Source organism: Nerophis ophidion, linkage group LG29, assembly GCF_033978795.1.
Source record: "Nerophis ophidion isolate RoL-2023_Sa linkage group LG29, RoL_Noph_v1.0, whole genome shotgun sequence".
In the NCBI taxonomy this organism is placed as follows: Eukaryota; Metazoa; Chordata; class Actinopteri; order Syngnathiformes; family Syngnathidae; genus Nerophis; species Nerophis ophidion.
The window spans coordinates 28,480,007-28,499,924 of record NC_084639.1 but is presented as its reverse complement, the minus strand read 5'-3'; the positions used below and the strand labels follow the sequence as shown (position 1 = coordinate 28,499,924).

General features: G+C 38.0%; 1 protein-coding gene across 2 annotated transcripts in view; it reads left to right on the top strand.

Moving 5' to 3' along the window:
* The window catches only part of npm1b (nucleophosmin 1b), a 60,964-nt gene extending 41,919 nt beyond the window's left edge, over window positions 1–19,045 (top strand). The window contains exons 9-11 of one of the 2 annotated variants that reach the window (XM_061891942.1): window positions 4,625–4,720; window positions 4,779–4,853; window positions 15,432–19,045. In XM_061891942.1, the coding sequence (XP_061747926.1) occupies window positions 4,625–4,720; window positions 4,779–4,853; window positions 15,432–15,485 (225 nt within the window). In that variant the 3' untranslated portion in view covers window positions 15,486–19,045. Of the gene's footprint in view, window positions 1–4,624; window positions 4,721–4,778; window positions 4,854–8,145; window positions 8,168–15,431 lie in introns of those variants that run through there. The other variant, XM_061891943.1, reaches the window with a different exon arrangement.
* The last annotated feature ends 873 nt before the right edge of the window (window positions 19,046–19,918 follow it).

Sequence of the window (19,918 nt, the reverse complement as noted above, 5' to 3'; positions counted from 1 at the left end):
TTAAAGCTGTAACTTAAAGACAGCAAGACTGCAGCCTAATATGACATGAAGAGAATATGATGAATACTTTTCTATATTTATGAAAAGTAAATCCAAAATCAAATGAACTTTTATGAATCGATGATCATGATTTATGTTAGCCCAGCAGAGCAGGCCTTGCTGGCACACCAAGAACAGCAAGAACATAGACCATTATGCCACGTAAAGTAGCAGTGATAGGTGTGAGATTTGTCCTCTGCATTTGACCCATCAGCCTTGATCACCCCCTGGGAGGTGAGGGGAGCAGTGAGCAGCAGCGGTGGCCACGCCCAAGAATCGTTTTTGGCGATTCAACCCCCAATTCCAAGCCTTGATGCTGAGTGCCAAGCAGGGAGGTCATGGCTCCCATGTTTATAGTCTTTGCTATGACTCGGTCGGTGTTTGAACTAGCAACCTATCCATCTCGGGGCAGACCCTCTAACCACTCGGCCACTGAGCAGGCTTATACCCCCGTCTTCTCCCCCACTGGGAAGCGTTTACATATCAGAACAGCGGGCTTGGTCAGGACACCCTGCCAACCATTCTTTTTAGTTACCAACACTCCTGGATTACCACAAATTCCTAGTTTTCCGGAACATTTTTCCCATTGAAAATGAATAGCCCAATTTTCAAACGCGCACAATTCCCACGTTCCTCGGCCCATTTGAACGCTCCACCATCAAAGGGTTTCTCTGAGTCAAGACAGTCAACATAGGACTTTTTTAAATCTGAAAAATTCCCAGTTTTCCGCAACTTCTCTGCTTATTAAAACATGTTACGACTTGCACATTTTTTGATCTGCTCACTAAATTCCAACGCCAACCCACTCAGTTGTAGGGTTGTCCTGATACCAATAATTTGGTACCAGTGCCAAAATGTATTTCGATACTTTTAGATACTTTTCTAAATAAAGAAGACCACAAAAACTTCATTATTGTCTTTGTTTAAACAAAAAATGTTAGTGCAGATGAAAAATATGTTTATTATTGTCATTTAGTCCTTCAATCAAATGTTGAACATACTAGACAACTTGTCTTTTAGTAGTAAGTAAACAAAGAAAGACTCCTAATTAGTCTGCAGTAACATATTGTGCCTTTTATACACCTATTATTTTATACACATTATGAGGGACAAACTGTAAAAATGGATTATACATCTACTTGTTCATTTACTGTTAATATCTACTTATTTTCTGTTTTACCATGTTCTATCTGCACTTCTGATAAAATGTAATAATCACTTATTCTTCTCTTCTTTGATACTTGACATTAGTTGTGGATGATACCACACATTTAGGTATTATTAAGGTTTATTTGAAATAGGGACAGATCCAAAAAACATAGACATCTGAAACAGTTATCCAATGTATGCATCATAGTGTTTGTAGCCAATGCTAATTTACAACAACAACAACAACAACAACACAGATCTGATACCAAGTCGTCACAGGATCATACCTTGATCATATTCAAAGTCCTCGTGTGTCCAGGGACGTATTTACTGACATTATAAACATAGTATGATTTTTTTAAAAAGGAAAAAATATTTTGTGACAGTAAAAATGTTGATGTAATCATAGTAGTATCGACTAGATACGCTCTTGTACTTGGTATCATTCCAGTGGATGTCAGGTGTAGATCCACCCATGGCGTTTGTTTACATTGTGACGGCGGTGAGCTATTGTATCCTCCGCTGTGTAGTGAAGCTTCTTTAGCTATTCCTTGTCCTCCAGTGATAATGCTACTTGTAAGAAACATACTTTATTTGTCGCCATGGAGGCCAGGATTAGTGATTTAGAAGTAACTAAAACACTGTGGAGGGATGTTAGCTGCATGTGTTAAAGCAGCTCTTCCTGAGGGTGTTTCAGTGTTAGAACTTCACCTTTATCTTCACTTTTTACAGCAAAATGCGTCCATTCTCCCTTTTCTGTCTCCACACTGTGTCTGCTTGTAAGTACTCTGTGTGTGTGCGCTGCCATACATGCTCCTCTGCTCCTAAAAGCAGCAATGTCACAATGCTGTCATGCCCGGGAACTAGTATTGTCAAACAGAGTATAGTACCCTTTTTGATGGATTAGTACGGCAATACTATACTAGTACTGCTATACTGTACAGGCCTAGTTCCAAAGTATGTTATTTGCGTATCAGACTCAAAGTGCTGGTTTTGTAGATGCGGTCAGAAAAGGATGTGTAAAGCACAATATTTGCACATGTTGTGACAGCACGCGGTGTCCATGAGCAGAGGGAGAAGCAGAAGCAGGCTTCTTGCTCCTTTCTAACAAGTTTGCCACGATGCAGCAAACCCAGCAATTTCTCTGGATTGCGCGCCGGCCGGGCGTGTCGGAGCTTGTCTCGGTCTTGTGCAACATCCAGTGCGGATCCTCCTAATTGAAGACCATGCCCAGGTCTTGCTTGCTCCAGTCTCCGATACAGAAAGAGACCCGTGATGTCATTTCCAACTCGTAATGGTTTATTAGAAACATGAGGTCATTTTGGACGGTGACAAAGTTTGAGTTGCACGTGTCTTTCATTTGCCGTGGATGAAAAAAAAACCTTTCTTGCACGCAGGAGCGTCTGGCTGGCCAGCAGTAAAGTCTTTATTTGTACCCCATGTGTCAAAAAGGATGTCCTTTGGTTACATTTTGTCCTGCCTTCTTCTTCTTTTATCTCCTAAGCAGAAAAATGAGTCCTCCAATTTAAGTATCGACATCAACTTCAGATTTATCCATCAATCATACCTTTTTGTTGTTTTTTGTTTATGTTCCTTTTTTCTTTGTTGTTGTTTTTTTATTGCAAACACACAAAATATGCAATTGTTATGTAAAATAGTCATATTTTCCTCCAAAATCAGTGAAATATCTGCTGTCAAGTAATTACAGCCTAAATATGTCAATAGTTCATTAGACTATTGATTTTAATGCATTAGTCTGCTTTGAGTAATAAAAACGCATGGTAAAATTCTCAAGAATCCAAAAGGCCCCCACTCATAAAAATGAATCATTTATGTATTTTTAATTTTAACATCAACTCCAAAATTATCCATCAATCATAAGTTTTTGTTTTTTTTTGTTAAATGTTTTCCAACAAAACTTAGTTTTTTATACAGCAAACACACAAAATATGCAATATCTTCCCTAGTAATTCCTAACATTGATTTTGATTCATTATTATGCTTTGAGTAATAAAAGAAATCATACAAACATTGTCAGGAATCCAAAAGGCCCCGACTCATACAAATGCCTCATTTATATGTTTTTTTATTATTATTTTAACATCAACTTCAGATGTATCCATCAAATAATAGGTTTTTATTTTTTCTTTGTTTGTTTTTATTTTTTTCAGTTTTTTGGATGGCAAACGCGCCAAATATGCAATATTGATGTAAAATAGTAATATTTTCCTCCCCAAAAATGTCAAATAATTACAGCCTAAATATGTCAATAGTTCATCAGACTATTGGTTTTAATGCATTATTATGTTTTGAGTGATAAAAAAAAAAAGGATTGTAAAATTCTCAAGAATCCAAAAGGCCCCCACTCATAAAAATTAGTCATTCATGTATTTTTAATTTTAACATCAACTTCAGATTTATCCATCAATCATAAGTTTTTTTGGTTTGTTTTTGTTTAATTTTTCCCAACATAACTTTGTTTTTTGAACAGCAAACACACAAAATATGCAATATTTTCCCCGAAAAATATTTAAAAATGAAGTAATTCCTAACATTGATTTTGATTTATTATTATGTTTTGAGTAAAACTTCAATTAAAATTCTCAAGAATCCAAAAGGCCATCAAATAATGCGTTTTTATTTTTTGTTTGTGTTTGTTTTTATTTTTTTCAGCTTTTTGAACGGCAAACACGCCAAATATGCAATATTGATGTAAAATAGTGATATTTTCCTCCCCAAAAATGTCAAGTAATTGCAGCCTAAATATGTCAGTAGTTCATTAGACTATTCGTTTTAATGCATTATTATGTTTTGAGTGATAAAAAATGCCATTAAAATTCTCAGGAATCCAAAAGGCCCCCACTCATAAAAAAGAGGAGAATGAATGATGAGTACGGCACTTTTACTTCTGTTTGAAAGCACTTAGTTTGTCTGTTTTATGTTCATTTTTTCCAACAAAACTTTGTTTTTTGTACAGCAAACACATAAAATATGCAATATGTTTCCCCAAAAAGAAGTCCTTCCTAACATTGATTTTGATTCATGGTTATTTTTTGAGCAACAACAGTTTTATATGTAAAAAAAAATCATCTTTGTCTTTTAAGAGCGGACATTACATTTCACCTTTTTTATTCCTCTTTTAAGATTCCCGACGTGTCAAAAAAGATGTCATTGGGTTCCATTTTGTTCTTTGATCCCCTCCCAGCTGCTTGCCGCTGCCAAAGATATAAACACAGGGAGCAGACTAAAAAGGGCAGCATGTCTGCGCTGTAATATTGATCCATGAACATCATCTCTTCTTCACACAGCAGAATGAAAACAGATGTGGGAGTGGCAGAATGAAAGAAGAAATACGCTCCAAAGAGCTCTGCCGTGCATAAATCTCTATTTGACGTCCCAATCGGCCTGTCTTATCTGGCCAATATATTTCTTCCAGACACCTGTTCCGGGGAAAGACAAACCCCAGGCCGGCCCGTCTAAATCTCCGACTTTGGCCGAGATAAAGAGCAAGTTGTCAGCGGCAGCCAAAGAGGTAGATCCTGCTAATTGAGTGTCTGCCACCTGGCTAACTTCCTGTCCTCTCCCGTCAGGGGAAACCGCTGCCCAAGACCGAGCAGAAGTTTGAGAACTTTGCCAAGAGCTCCTTCAAGATTTTGGAGAAACACGTAAGTCGTTGTGTTGGAGCTCTTATCTGCCAGATACATTTTAGCCTGAGAATGTTTCTTCAAGTACAGTAATCAGCTTCCTGTTTTGGAATGGCAACAAGAAGCCTTTGTTTGCAGCAAAACATGTGGGGGCCATTTGGATATTTGGATTTCCAAAACCAATACAACATCATGGATTTTTGCTAACCTTTAGGGCTCCCCTCAAATTTGGTCCTGAGGACGCGGAAATGTTTCAAATAAGTCATATTCATTGTTTATTATTCAATGTTAAATCTCTCGAAATCTATCAAATATTTGGTATGTTTTTATTTAATGTAAAATAGTCATCTTTTTCTCCCCAAAACATGAAATAATGGGTGTGAAATATGTCAATAGATTATTGATTTTAATGCATTAATATTAAAAAAAAATCACATTAAAATTCTCAGGAATCCAAACGGCCCCCCACTTATAAAAATGAGTCATTTATATGTTTTTTTAATTTTAACATCAACTTCAGATTTATCCATCAATCATAAGTTTTGGTTTTCCCAACAAAACTTAGTATTTTGTACAGCAAACACACAAAATATGCAATATTTTCCCTAAAAAATGTTTAAAAATGAGGTAATTGATTTTGAATCGTTATGTTTCGAGGACCGTATTTTTTGGACTATAAGTCGCAGTTTTTTCATAGTTAGGCCGGGGGTGCGACTTATGTGTGAAATTATTAACACATTACCGTAAAATATCAAATTATATTATTTATCTATTTCGCGGAAGAGACGAAGAAAATGTCAGCAATCGTCACACACACGTCAACCAATAAGAATTGGGCGGGGGAGGGTCATGGTAGAGGTGCATTGTGGGTCATGGAATGCTAACTGCTATATGCTACTGCCGTAGCTATTAAAATGGATCATTTCATGGATGGCGGTAACTTATAAGACTTGAGAAGGGCTGAAGAAAAAAGGCGTTGAAAAGGAAATCATGTAGTGCAGATTAAAAGCTGGATGTAGTGAAATATGCAGCAGAAAAGGACAAGAGGAAGCGGCGCATACCTTTGGAGTTGGCAGAGTTGTTTAGAAGACATCGAGGAAGAAGATTTCATGATATTTATGGATTAGGAGTGAGAGATAGTTTGTTAAAGGTATAGCATGTTCTATATGTTATAGTTATTTGAATGACTCTTACCATAATATGTTAGGTTAACATAGCAGTTGCTTATTTATGCCTCATATAACCTACACTTATTCAGCCTGTTCTTCACTATTCTTGATTTATTTTAAATTGCCTTTCAAATGTCTATTCTTGGTGTTGGCTTTTATCAAATAAATTTCCCCCCAAAAATGCGACTTATACTCCAGTGCGATTTATATATGTTTTTTTCCTTCTTTATTATGCATTTTCGGCCAGTGCGATTTATAATCCGAAAAATACGGTAATAAAAGAAAAAAAAAAGAATTCTCAGGAATCCAAAAGGCCCCCACACTCAAAAATGAGTCATCTATATGTTTTTATTTTTTTATTTTAACATCAATTTGAGATTTATCCATCAGTCATAAGTTTTTATATTTTGTTTGATTTTGTTGAATTTTTTTCCAACAAAACTTAGTTTTTTGTATAGCAAACTTGCAATATTGATGTAAAATGGTAATATACAGTATATATATATATATATTTATATATACACACATATATATATTTAACCAATCCAACAAAACACTACACAACAATACCATAACAATGCAATCCAATTCCAAAAGCAAAGCTGAGCCAGCAACACTCAGAACTGCAATAAACAGAACAATTGAGAGGAGACACAAACACCACACAGAACAAAACAAAAGTAGTGAAACAAAAATGAATATTATCAACAGCATCAATATTAGTTATGATTTCAGCATAGCAGTGATTAAAAATCCCTCACTGACATTATCATTAGACAGACTTGTCCAGGGTGTACACTGCCTTCCGCCTGATTGTAGCTGAGATAGGTGCTAGCGCCCCCCGCGACCCCAAAAGGGAATAAGCGGCAGAAAATGGATGGATGGATAAAGAACAATAGTGTCACAGTGGCTTACACTTGCATGGCATCTCATAAGCTGGACAACACACTGTGTCCAATGTTTTCACAAAGATAAAATAAGTCAGATTTTTGTTTCCTTTAATAGTTCAAACAAATTTACATTATTGCAATCAGTTGATAAAACATTGTCCTTTACAATTATAAAAGCTTTTTTTTTTTTTTTAAATCTACTACTGTGCTAGCATGTCAGCAGACTGGGGTAGATCCTGCTGAAATCTATGTGTTGAATGAATACACAATCCTTTTCCATCGGAAAAATATCGTTTTTGAATCGAGAATCGAATGAAAAAAAAAAAAAAATCGATATATTATCGAATCGTGACCCCAAAAATCGATATTGAATTGAATCGTGGGAAAACCCAAATATTCACAGCCCTAATATATATATATATATATATATATATATATATAAATATATACATACACGTATACGTGTATAAATGTATTCATGTATATGTGTATACATGTATACGTGTATATATATATATATGTATACATATACATATATATGTGTACATATATATCCATTTTCTACCGCTTATTCCCTCTGGGGTCGCGGGGGGCGCTGGTGCCTCTCTAAGCTCCAATCAGGCGGAAGGCGGGGTACACCCTGGACAAGTCGCCACCTCATCACAGGGCCAACACAGATAGACAGACAACATTCACACACTAGGGACCATTTAGTGTTGCCAGTCAACCTATCCCCAGGTGCATGTCTTTGGAGGTGGGAGGGGCCTATCCCCAGGTGCATGTCTTTGGAGGTGGGAGGGGCCTATCCCCAGGTGCATGTCTTTGGAGGTGGGAGGGGCCTATCCCCAGGTGCATGTCTTTGGAGGTGGGAGGGGCCTATCCCCAGGTGTATGTCTTTGGAGGTGGGAGGAAGCCGGAGTAGAACCCACACAGCCACGGGGAGAAAATGCAAACTCCACACAGAAAGATCCCGAGCCCGGGATTGAACCCAGGACTACTCAGGAATTTCGTATTGTGAGGCAGACGCACTAACCCCTCTTCCACCCTGAAGTACATATATATGTATACATATATGTGAATGTATTTATGTAAATGTATGTATTATATACATACATACAACCTGTGAAAATCTGCTGTACAGTATGTGTGCTCGGGTTCTATTTTTAGGAACACTAATACAAAACCTCACAATAATGTCTGAGTGTAAGCTATGTCTATATGTGTATATGTATATATTTTGTGTCTTTATTGCAGTTCTGAGTGTTCCTGGGTCAGGTTTGGTTTTGGAATTGGATTGCCTTGTTATGGAATTGCTGTGTATTGTTTTGTTGGATTGATTAAAAAAACTAATAAAAAAAAATACAAAAAAATAAAAATCAATTTTTTAAAATTGAGAATCGATTCTGAATCGCACAACGTATTCGATTCGATTCGTATTGATTTTTTCCAACACCCCTAAAACATATACATATATACATATACATATATATATACATATACACATATAGACATATATATATATATATATATATATATATATATATATATATATATACACATACATACATATATATACACATATATATATATATAAAATGTGCATGTGTGTGTGTGCATAGATAGATACGGTTTAACTCGGTTGGTAGAGCGGCCGTGCCAGCAACTTGAGGGTTGCAGGTTCGAGTCCCGCTTCCGCCATCCTAGTCACTGCCGTTGTGTCCTTGGGCAAGACACTTTACCCACTTGCTCCCAGTGCCACCCACACTGGTTTGAATGTAACTTAGATATTGGGTTTCACTATGTAAAGCGCTTTGAGTCACTAGAGAAAAAGCGCTATATAAATATAATTCACTTCACTTCACTGTATCCCGGCCCCCACACACATTTTTTCTCTAAATTTGGCCCCTGAGTCAAAATAATTGCCCAGACCTGGTTTAGAGGGTGCACTTTATCAACATCGGTAGCCAGGTCAAGGGCCCTTTGCCTTCACGGCAAGCCTTAAGAGCTCTCGGCCATGATGGATATGCAGGAATGTGCTATTGTTCTTCACACGGTGGACACACATGGCTCTATCCTGGAGGTCTCACACATCTCCTCTAGGACGCCGCGCTCTCTTTGAATTATGTCCACTTTCTCTTTTAGAGGCGGAATGGGAGTACGCCTGCCAAGAGCTAGTCTTTGCCGTGATTTAGCCTCGTTTCTAGCCTTAATGAAGAGGCCGCTGGTATGTGGATGGTACCAGTCTCACATTCAAGGCCTTGGAACAACTTTTTTCATCTTACTTCATCAAACTAAATCTCCCCCAATGCTTTCTCTTCATTTTACTGCCACTGGGAACTTAGACAGACAACCAGGAAGTAAGACAGACCACCAGGAAGTTAGACAAAGCACCAGGAAGTTGAACAGACCACCAGGCAGTTAGATAGACAACCCGGAAGTTAGACAGACCGCCAGGAAGTTAGACAGACCACCAGGAAGTTAGACCGACCGCCAGGAAGTTAGACAGACCACCAGGAAGTTAGACATACCACCAGGAAGTTAGACGGACCACCAGGAAGTTAGACAGACCACCAGGATGTTAGACAGACCACCAGGAAGTTAGACAGACCACCAGGAAGTTAGACCGACCACCAGGACGTTGAACAGACCACCAGGCAGTTAGATAGACAACCCGGAAGTTAGACAGACCACCAGGAAGTTAGACCGACCACCAGGAAGTTAGACATACCACCAGGAAGTTAGACATACCACCAGGAAGTTAGACGGACCACCAGGATGTTAGACAGACCACCAGGAAGTTAGACAGACCACCAGGAAGTTAGACAGACCACCAGGAAGTTAGACCGACCGCCAGGAAGTTAGACAGACCACCAGGAAGTTAGACATACCACCAGGAAGTTAGACGGACCACCAGGAAGTTAGACGGACCACCAGGAAGTTAGACAGACCACCAGGAAGTTAGACCGACCGCCAGGAAGTTAGACAGACCACCAGGAAGTTAGACAGACCACCAGGAAGTTAGACATACCACCAGGAAGTTAGACAGACCACCAGGAAGTTAGACCGACCGCCAGGAAGTTAGATAGACAGCCAAGAAGTTAGACAGACCACCAGGAAACTAGACAGACCACCAGGAAGTTATACATACCACCAGGAAGTTAGACAGACCACCAGGAAGTTAGACGGACCACCAGGAAGTTAGACAGACCACCAGGAAGTTAGACAGACCACCAGGAAGTTAGACGGACCACCAGGATGTTAGACAGACCACCAGGAAGTAAGACAGACCACCAGGAAGTTAGACAGACCACCAGGAAGTTAGACGGACCACCAGGAAGTTAAACAGACAGCCAGGAAGTTAGACAGACAACCAGGACGTTAGACAGACCACCAGGAAGTTAGACAGACAACCAGGAAATCTTACTGGGCCACGTGTGGCCCGCAGGCCCTATGTTGCCCAGGTCAGGTCTGGTCTGGTCTGGTCTGACCTGGCCTGGCTGAGATGGTGCTTCTCCCTTCTAGCAGAATGCTTTCTTTCATGTGGCAAGGCAGAGACTAGTCAGAGCTCAAGCACCTACTCCTGGACTTCCAAAAACCTGCAGCTTTCTAGCGCTCATTCACAGTCTTTGTATGGATTTTGCCTTAATTGCTTTGAAGAAGTATTCCACTCCATGTTCAGAGGCATTCCAAAAAGTCTTAGACTTGTAGGCCGGGGGCCATTCACAGAACCATGAATAACTTTGCCATCATCGAGAAATTGCTGCGTCGTGTGTTTCTTTTCTGGCTTTCAAAGTGGACACAGGAGGGTTCACTCGGTGCAACACTCTCTGCCGTCTTCCACAGTACAACTACATGAACAGAGTGAGCCTCTTGTCAGTCACTCACTATCTTTGTTGTGGTACAAGCACGCGGGACCTAACCTATATTCTGCTCCATATATAAGCCAAACCCACTCAATTTTAGACCAATCATACTTTCCCGTACATGATATATATATATATATATATATATATATATATATATATATATATATATATATATATATATATATATATATATATATATACACATTAGATTAGATTAGATAGTACTTTATTTATTCCGTCAGGAGAGTTCCTTCAGGAAAATTACAATTTTCAGCACAATCCCATTCAAGATCAGACAAACATTACAGGGAGACAGAACAGGATCGCTGACGGGTCTGCCGGCTTCCAGTGCCCCTTACAAAAAAGATGACATACAGGTAAACAAGGGCGGGGGGGGGGAATAGAAGATTAAAATAAAATAAAAAATCGGTCTTAGCCTAGGCATATACATATATATATACATACATATATAACCCATTGTGGAAATATTTGTTTTCGAGGTGTTTAAAAAAATACATTTTCAGATGAATCGCAACTCTTAATCTTAATAACTGATCAAAATAATAATAAATAATCAATAATTTATTTATTATTATTTTTTATTTTTATTTTTTTGGGATTGTGCTGAAAATTGTAATTTTCCTGAAGGAACTCTCCTGACGGAATAAATAAAGTACTATCTAATCTAATAGAAAAAATAAAAAAAATGTTTTTTTAAATTTTGATATATGTATAGATTTTTTAACAAATTATTTTTTTTCATTAATCACTCCAACAAACTAATACACAATAATACAATTCCAATTCCAAAAGCCAACCCGGCCCAGCAACATTCAGAATAAAACAACATATAGTTGATGTAGATGATCTATGTCTGCTGTGATACTTCTCCTGTTGCCTTATTTGTATTTGACTTTATTCAATGTTTGGCCAGAATTGTATTCAACAAAATCAGTTTTACTTCAAATGAATTATAAATGTGTTTAATGTAGTTAATCATACAACTGGCACCCAATGTCGTTAAAAAAGTATCGGTTTTGAATCAAGAATCGATTCTGCATCGAATGGTTACCCCCGAATCAAATCATGCTGCGCCCAAAGATTGCCAGCCCTATTATTGACATACCTTCATTGTTTCTGTAAGCCACTCCCACTAAAGCTTGGAAGAAAAAAAGCATTTTCCATTTATTAATTGCAGATATATACGTTGTGAAATGAGTTATATAGCTTCATTGTTTCTAAACGGTGTCTCTAACATGGCAGTAAAATGGCTGATCAGACATGGACCCACTAGCTGCGCAAGCTAGCTCTCTAATCAGCTAAACAGACTCCAGAATTCCCCGCTGACGTTTTGCTGAATTTACTGAAGAATTTGTGAAAGTGAAACAATACAAAAAGAATGCCAATGTAAGTTAATTATGCTAACACAGACTCTCGTAAACCTGTTAGCGTATTAGCAACAATATTTGTTATATTGATTATGATGGCAGGTAGAAATATGCATGACAACACTCTTACTTTAGTAAGTATTAATTGTTTTAGTTATATTGTAAAACTTACAACCGTTGCTTAGAGTGATAAATAAAGAATCCTTACAAGTAGAACCGCTATTGACGGCTGGAAGACTGAATGGCAACTGTACTTCTGGCTGAGAGCACTAGATGAAAGTACCTGCAGTGAGCAAACTGGTCCAAAAGATGGCGCCATAGCACAAACAATAACACACCTATTTAGTGTCTTTGCATGTTTTTTTTTTAACTCTTTCTGTCTTACCAATACATTTGCTGCACCGTGTTATAAACCACAGGCTTCAAAGTGATGGCCTATAGCCTGGAAGTGATGGTACACAGCAGGGGTCAGCAACCTTTTTGGAAGCAAGAGCTACTTCTTGGGGACTGATTCATGCCAAGGGCTACCAGTTTGATACACACTTCAATAAATTGCCAGAAATAGACAATTTGCTCAATTGACCTTTAAGTCTATGTTATTATTAATAATTAATGATATTTATCTTTGTGGAAACACTGATCATCTTAATGATTTCTCACAAAGCTGGCCTGTGTAAGCCAGGACTATTCTTATAAATCCATGTGGACACAAATTATCTTCCTTAAATAACACTAATTGCATTATCAAGTATTCTTAATATATTATTAGTATTCATAATAAATATTCAATAATGTTCAGTTCTTTCCTCAATATTGTACAATATAAATCAATAAACATGTCAGAATCACAATATGCAATAAAATGCTCAAATAAGCATTAGCAGCATAATTATGATCTATACAAAGCAGTCCGTGCACTAACGTGCTTATCATCCAAACACGTGTGAAAGTACATTCTAGACACAATTGTGATCATTAGTCATTCGTTTGAGTCATAAACCTTTTATATGGAGGATTGAGAATATGCCAGAAAGATGTTGCAATGAAGAAAGATGAATGCTTCAGGTGCCATTGTCATAAATATGGACTCACCAACTCAGCTTCTACAGTCAAACACAGCCTCATGACAAAGAATCCGGCGCTGGAAGTCAACTCTATAAAGTTACAAATAGGCAGGTAGTTAAAAATCCGTCAGCACAACATTTCAGGTGAAAACGAGAATTAAAAAGCTACCTGGAGCAGAAATACGATCGATCTCCTCTCACGTCCTGTCTCCTGGCTACTTCCTGCTAGCGGCTTATAAGCACCACTGATTGGACCGTGGTGGTCACGTGACGAGGGAGAGTGTGCCCAGCTCCCAAAGAGTAAACAGAGCAAGAGCATAGCAGTCACTTCCTGCTAGCGGCTTATAACTACAGCTGATTGGACTGTGGCGGTCAGGTGACCAGGAAGTGCCCAAAGAGTAAATAGAAAGGCAAGAGCCTAATAGTCTCTGCAAAAGTTTGTGTTGCACCTGCTTTTTGACACCTGTGTTGCACCTGCCATTTCAGCTATTTTTAGAACAGGGCAGTGGTCCTTCCGGGCACCCCTGCTGTGTACACTATATATATATATGAGGACTATCTGCAGTGTACACTATATATATATATATGAGGACTATCTGCAGTGTACACTATATATATATATATGAGGACTATCTGCTGTGTACACTATATATATATATATGAGGACTATCTGCTGTGTACACTATATATATATGAGGACTATCTGCTGTGTACACTATATATATATATATATATGAGGACTATCTGCAGTGTACACTATATATATATGAGGAATATCTGCTGTGTACACTATATATATATATATGAGGACTATCTGCAGTGTACACTATATATATATATGAGGACTATCTGCAGTGTACACTATATATATATGTGTGGACTATCATCAGTGTATACTATATATATATGAGGACTATCTGCAGTGTACACTATATATATATATATGAGGACTATCTGCAGTGTACACTATATATATATATATGAGGACTATCTGCTGTGTACACTATATATATATATATGAGGACTATCTGCAGTGTACACTATATATATATGAGGACTATCTGCTGTGTACACTATATATATATATATATATATGAGGACTATCTGCAGTGTACACTATATATATATGAGGAATATCTGCTGTGTACACTATATATATATATATATATGAGGACTATCTGCAGTGTACACTATATATATATGAGGACTATCTGCAGTGTACACTATATATATATATATGTGGACTATCTGCAGTGCACACTATATATATATATGTGGACTATCTGCTGTGTACACTATATATATATATATGAGGACTATCTGCAGTGTACACTATATATATATGAGGACTATCTGCTGTGTACACTATATATATATATATATGAGGACTATCTGCAGTGTACACTATATATATATGAGGACTATCTGCAGTGTACACTATATATATATATGTGGACTATCTGCAGTGTATATTATATATATATATGTGGACTATATGCTGTGTACACTATATATATATATATGAGGACTATCTGCTGTGTACACTATATATATATGAGGACTATCTGCTGTGTACACTATATATATGAGGACTATCTGCAGTGTACACTATATATATATGAGGACTATCTGCTGTGTACACTATATATATATATATGAGGACTATCTGCAGTGTACACTATATATATATATGAGGACTATCTGCAGTGTACACTATATATATATATATATATATGTGGACTATCTGCTGTGTACACTATATATATATATGAGGACTATCTGCTGTGTACACTATATATATATATGAGGACTATCTGCAGTGTACACTATATATATATATGAGGACTATCTGCAGTGTACACTATATATATATGTGTGGACTATCATCAGTGTATACTATATATATATGAGGACTATCTGCAGTGTACACTATATATATATATATATGAGGACTATCTGCAGTGTACACTATATATATATATGAGGACTATCTGCAGTGTACACTATATATATATGTGTGGACTATCATCAGTGTATACTATATATATGAGGACTATCTGCAGTGTACACTATATATATATATATATGAGGACTATCTGCAGTGTACACTATATATATATATGAGGACTATCTGCAGTAGGACTTGTATTTGGAGTGGCAAACAACATAAACAAACTAAAAAGTCCCTCGTGTTTAACTTTTGTCCTTCTGGGCTTCCTCAGGTGGTCAAGGAGCTGTGGACCTTTGTCAAAAGTCTGAAAGTGGACAAGAAGTAGACCACCAGGCTGGCTGCCATCCCCCTTGCTTCCTGGCAGGTGATTTAAAGGCACAGTCGGCCACATTTCCTACTTAGCTCTTTCCCCGTGTCAACCTGCCTCTTTGACTCCATTCTGCTCGCCCTTGAGCTGCGACTACTCCACACCTGTAGCGAGGAGCCACCTGCTGCACACCTGTGGATGTCACTTCTCACCATCTTCAGGTGCTGCAAGATCTTTAATTGTCTGTGTGCTACTTCCTGCATTCTGTCCAATCACACGCCCTGATGCCGTAGGAAATGTTGCAGACTGTGCCTTTAAATGTCCCGCTTCTAACACAAGTCTCCTATCTTACCTGACATTTTCAGACATGCTTTTTACTTGTGCTCCAGCTAGCTGTTTGCTAAAACGTTAGCACCAAAGCTGTGGTTTGCAGTCATCACATGTTCTCCATCCACAAATACACATTCTTACATATCTTTACAACTTTTTTTATGTTGGATGTTCTTGCAAGAACACACCTGCCCCTTCTGAAACGCTCCACTCTGCTCTACTTTCCACACTATAGAGCGCACCGTACCTACTACCGCTTAGAAGGAAACATCTTCCCATATATGAGTGGCAGATATGTACTCTGTGAAAGACGTCTTTACACAGAAAATATTTTGTAAACGTTTATTTACATACCTAAACACAGTAACTCAATAACTCCACGCTGACGTTTTGCTGATTTTACTGAGGAGTTTGTTAAAGTGAAACAATAAGAAAAGGAATGCCATTGTAAGTTAATAATACTACAAACTCATAAACCTGTTAGCATTTCAGCTAATGCTAACGACGCGAGCCTGATTACATTATGATAGCAGGTAGAAATATGTATGACAACACGCCTACAGACATCACACACGGGACGCTTTAGTGAGTAAGAATGGTTTTAGTTATATTGTAAAACTTACAATCCTTACGAGTACAAAGAACCACTATGGACAGTTTTACTTCCGCCTCAAAGCATTTAAACAGCGAAAAAAAACCTGTATGAGATGACCGTATTTTACGGTATATAAGCCACACCCACTCATTTTTGGAAGAAAAAAAATTGATGCCTGACAAGTAGCTGTACTGGACCATAAATTGCAGATATGTATGTGAAATTATTTCTTTACATACCTTCATTGTTTCCAAATGGTGTCTGTAACGCGGCAGTAAAACGGCGGATAGAACAAAACATCAGTCATGAACCTTTGATGCGAAATTTAGCTCTCCCACCAGCTAATCAGACTCAATAAAACCACGCTGACGTGTTGGTGCATTTACTGATAAATTTGCGAAACTGAAACAAAACAAAAAAGAATGCCAATAATTTCATAATCGTCTTATTATATTAGCTAATGCTAACGACACTAGCGCCATAATATTACGATAGCAAGTAGAAATATGCATTAAAACTTATACAGACATCACACACAGGATGGTTTAGCAAGTAAGAGTTGTTTTAGTTATATTGTAAAACTTACACACCTTGCTTGGAATGACGAATCCATACGAGTAGATTTGCAATGGATGGCTAGAAGACGGAACGGGCACTTTTACTTCCGGTTTTAAATTTTTAACAGCAGGAAACACTTTTAGCCATTCACCCAAATTCATCCAAAAGATGGCGCCATGTCACAAACCATAAGACGCCTTTTTAGCTTCTTTGCACCTGTTTTATAAAAACTTTTGGCATGATGGCCGTCAGCGAATAAAAATCCAATCAATCAGCCGCGCCGTTTAATAAGCCGCAGGGCTCAAAGTGTAGGAAAAAGTAGCGGCTTTTTGCGCAAACAAAGGCTCCTTTTGCCGAGATCTTGCCAACGCAATTTGGAAGAGGAATATGACTTGTGTAACAGCAACAGCTGTTCTTTCTGGAACGTTCTTGAGTTGCCAGCAGGCTCCTGTGATTCAGCAACATCATCAGAAGGTATCTATTTCAGAGGGACACCAGCCTAAAAGATGTCATTGTCAGCACGCTCCAATGTGGACGCATGAAATACACATTTGAGTTGTCAGCACCCTCCATTGTGGACATAAAATACACATTTGAGTTGTCAGCACCCTCCATTGTGGACATAAAATACACATTTGAGTTGTCAGCACCCTCCATTGTGGACATAAAATACACATTTGAGTTGTCAGCACGCTCCAAAGTGGACATAAAATACACACAATTGAGTTGTCGTCACACTCCAATGTGGACATAAAATACACACAATTGAGTTGTCGTCACGCTCCAAAGTGGACATATAATACACACATTTGAGTTGTCAGCACCCTCCATTGTGGACATAAAATACACAGAATTGAGTTGTCGTCACACTCCAATGTGGACATAAAATACACACAATTGAGTTGTCGTCACACTCCAATGTGGACATAAAATACACACAATTGAGTTGTCGTCACACTCCAATGTGGACATAAAATACACACAATTGAGTTGTCGTCACACTCCAATGTGGACATAAAATACACACAATTGAGTTGTCGTCACACTCCAATGTGGACATAAAATACACACAATTGAGTTGTCGTCACACTCCAATGTGGACATAAAATACACACAATTGAGTTGTCGTCACACTCCAATGTGGACATAAAATACACACAATTGAGTTGTCGTCACACTCCAATGTGGACATAAAATACACACAATTGAGTTGTCGTCACACTCCAATGTGGACATAAAATACACACAATTGAGTTGTCGTCACACTCCAATGTGGACATAAAATACACACAATTGAGTTGTCGTCACACTCCAATGTGGACATAAAATACACACAATTGAGTTGTCGTCACACTCCAAAGTGGACATAAAATACACACAATTGAGTTGTGGTCACACTCCAAAGTGGACATAAAATACACACAATTGAGTTGTCGTCACACTCCAATGTGGACATAAAATACACACAATTGAGTTGTCGTCACACTCCAATGTGGACATAAAATACACACAATTGAGTTGTGGTCACACTCCAAAGTGGACATAAAATACACACAATTGAGTTGTGGTCACACTCCAAAGTGGACATAAAATACACACAATTGAGTTGTGGTCACACTCCAAAGTGGACATAAAATACACACAATTGAGTTGTGGTCACACTCCAAAGTGGACATAAAATACACACAATTGAGTTGTGGTCACACTCCAAAGTGGACATAAAATACACACAATTGAGTTGTGGTCACACTCCAAAGTGGAGACCTAAAAGCGTGCGGCCAAATCAGGCTTAAGAAGTATTTATGATGACATCCGACCAGGCGTCTTTTTAACCATTTCTATGCTTCACCTCAGCAGGAATCCAAGTGTGTACACGTCTAACAACTCATTTACTAAATGTATTCTCCTACTTTAATGAATGTAGTCAACCCTTTTTTTTATGAGTGATAGTTATTTTGTGTACGGCAGCTGGACAAGAATATTATTTTAGGACTCTAGTGTGTAACTACTACTTTGTAACATTAGTCTTCATTTTCTTCCTCCCTCAGCACTCTGTGAAATGTGCCCTAATAAAGACAGAATCTGTTTGATAAAACTCCTGCAATTGTCATTGAATGAAAATAGAGGCGTGTCCAAAGTGTGGCCCCGCGGAACATTCTAAAATTGTAAAATGACGACAACGAAAACATCAAAGGAGAATAAAAACTAATGAGAATAACTTACAATGTTGACTAATAACACAAAGCTGTCTATTTTTAGTTAAAAAACAAAACAAAAAAACAATAACATATCAAAATCAATGTTGTTATGAGTCAGTTCAGTTTAGTTTCAGTTTCACTATTTTGTGTTTTTGCTGTAAAAAACAAAATATTGTTTGACAAAAATGGCATAGAAGGAACCAAAACATAACTCCACTGATCTGAAGTTGATGTGTACACATAAGTGTTGAAATGAAAGAAACAAAGTTAGGAGACTTATGCAGAAAAGTCATGTCAGGTCATCATTAAATGGCCCTGATCCCTCATTAATAATCATCTCCTCTGATACCTCATTAATAATCATCTTCTCTGATACCTCATTAATAATCATCTTCTCTTCCAATACCTCTATAAATGATAACAGCCAGAATTTGCTCTTTTCAAAATGACGTTTACAGCCCAGAAATATTCAATCAATCAATCAATGTTTACTTATATAGCCCTAAATCATTAGTGTCTCAAAGGGCTGCACAAACCACTACGACATCCTCAGTAGGCCCACATAAGGGCAAGGAAAACTCACACCCAGTGGGACGTCGGTGACAATGATGACTATGAGAACCTTGGAGAGGAGGAAACCAATGGATGTCGAGCGGGTCTAACATGATACTGTGAAAGTTCAATCCATAATGGATCCAACACAGTCACGAGAGTCCAGTCCAAAGCGGATCCAACACAGCAGCGAGAGTCCCGTTCACAGCAGAGCCAGC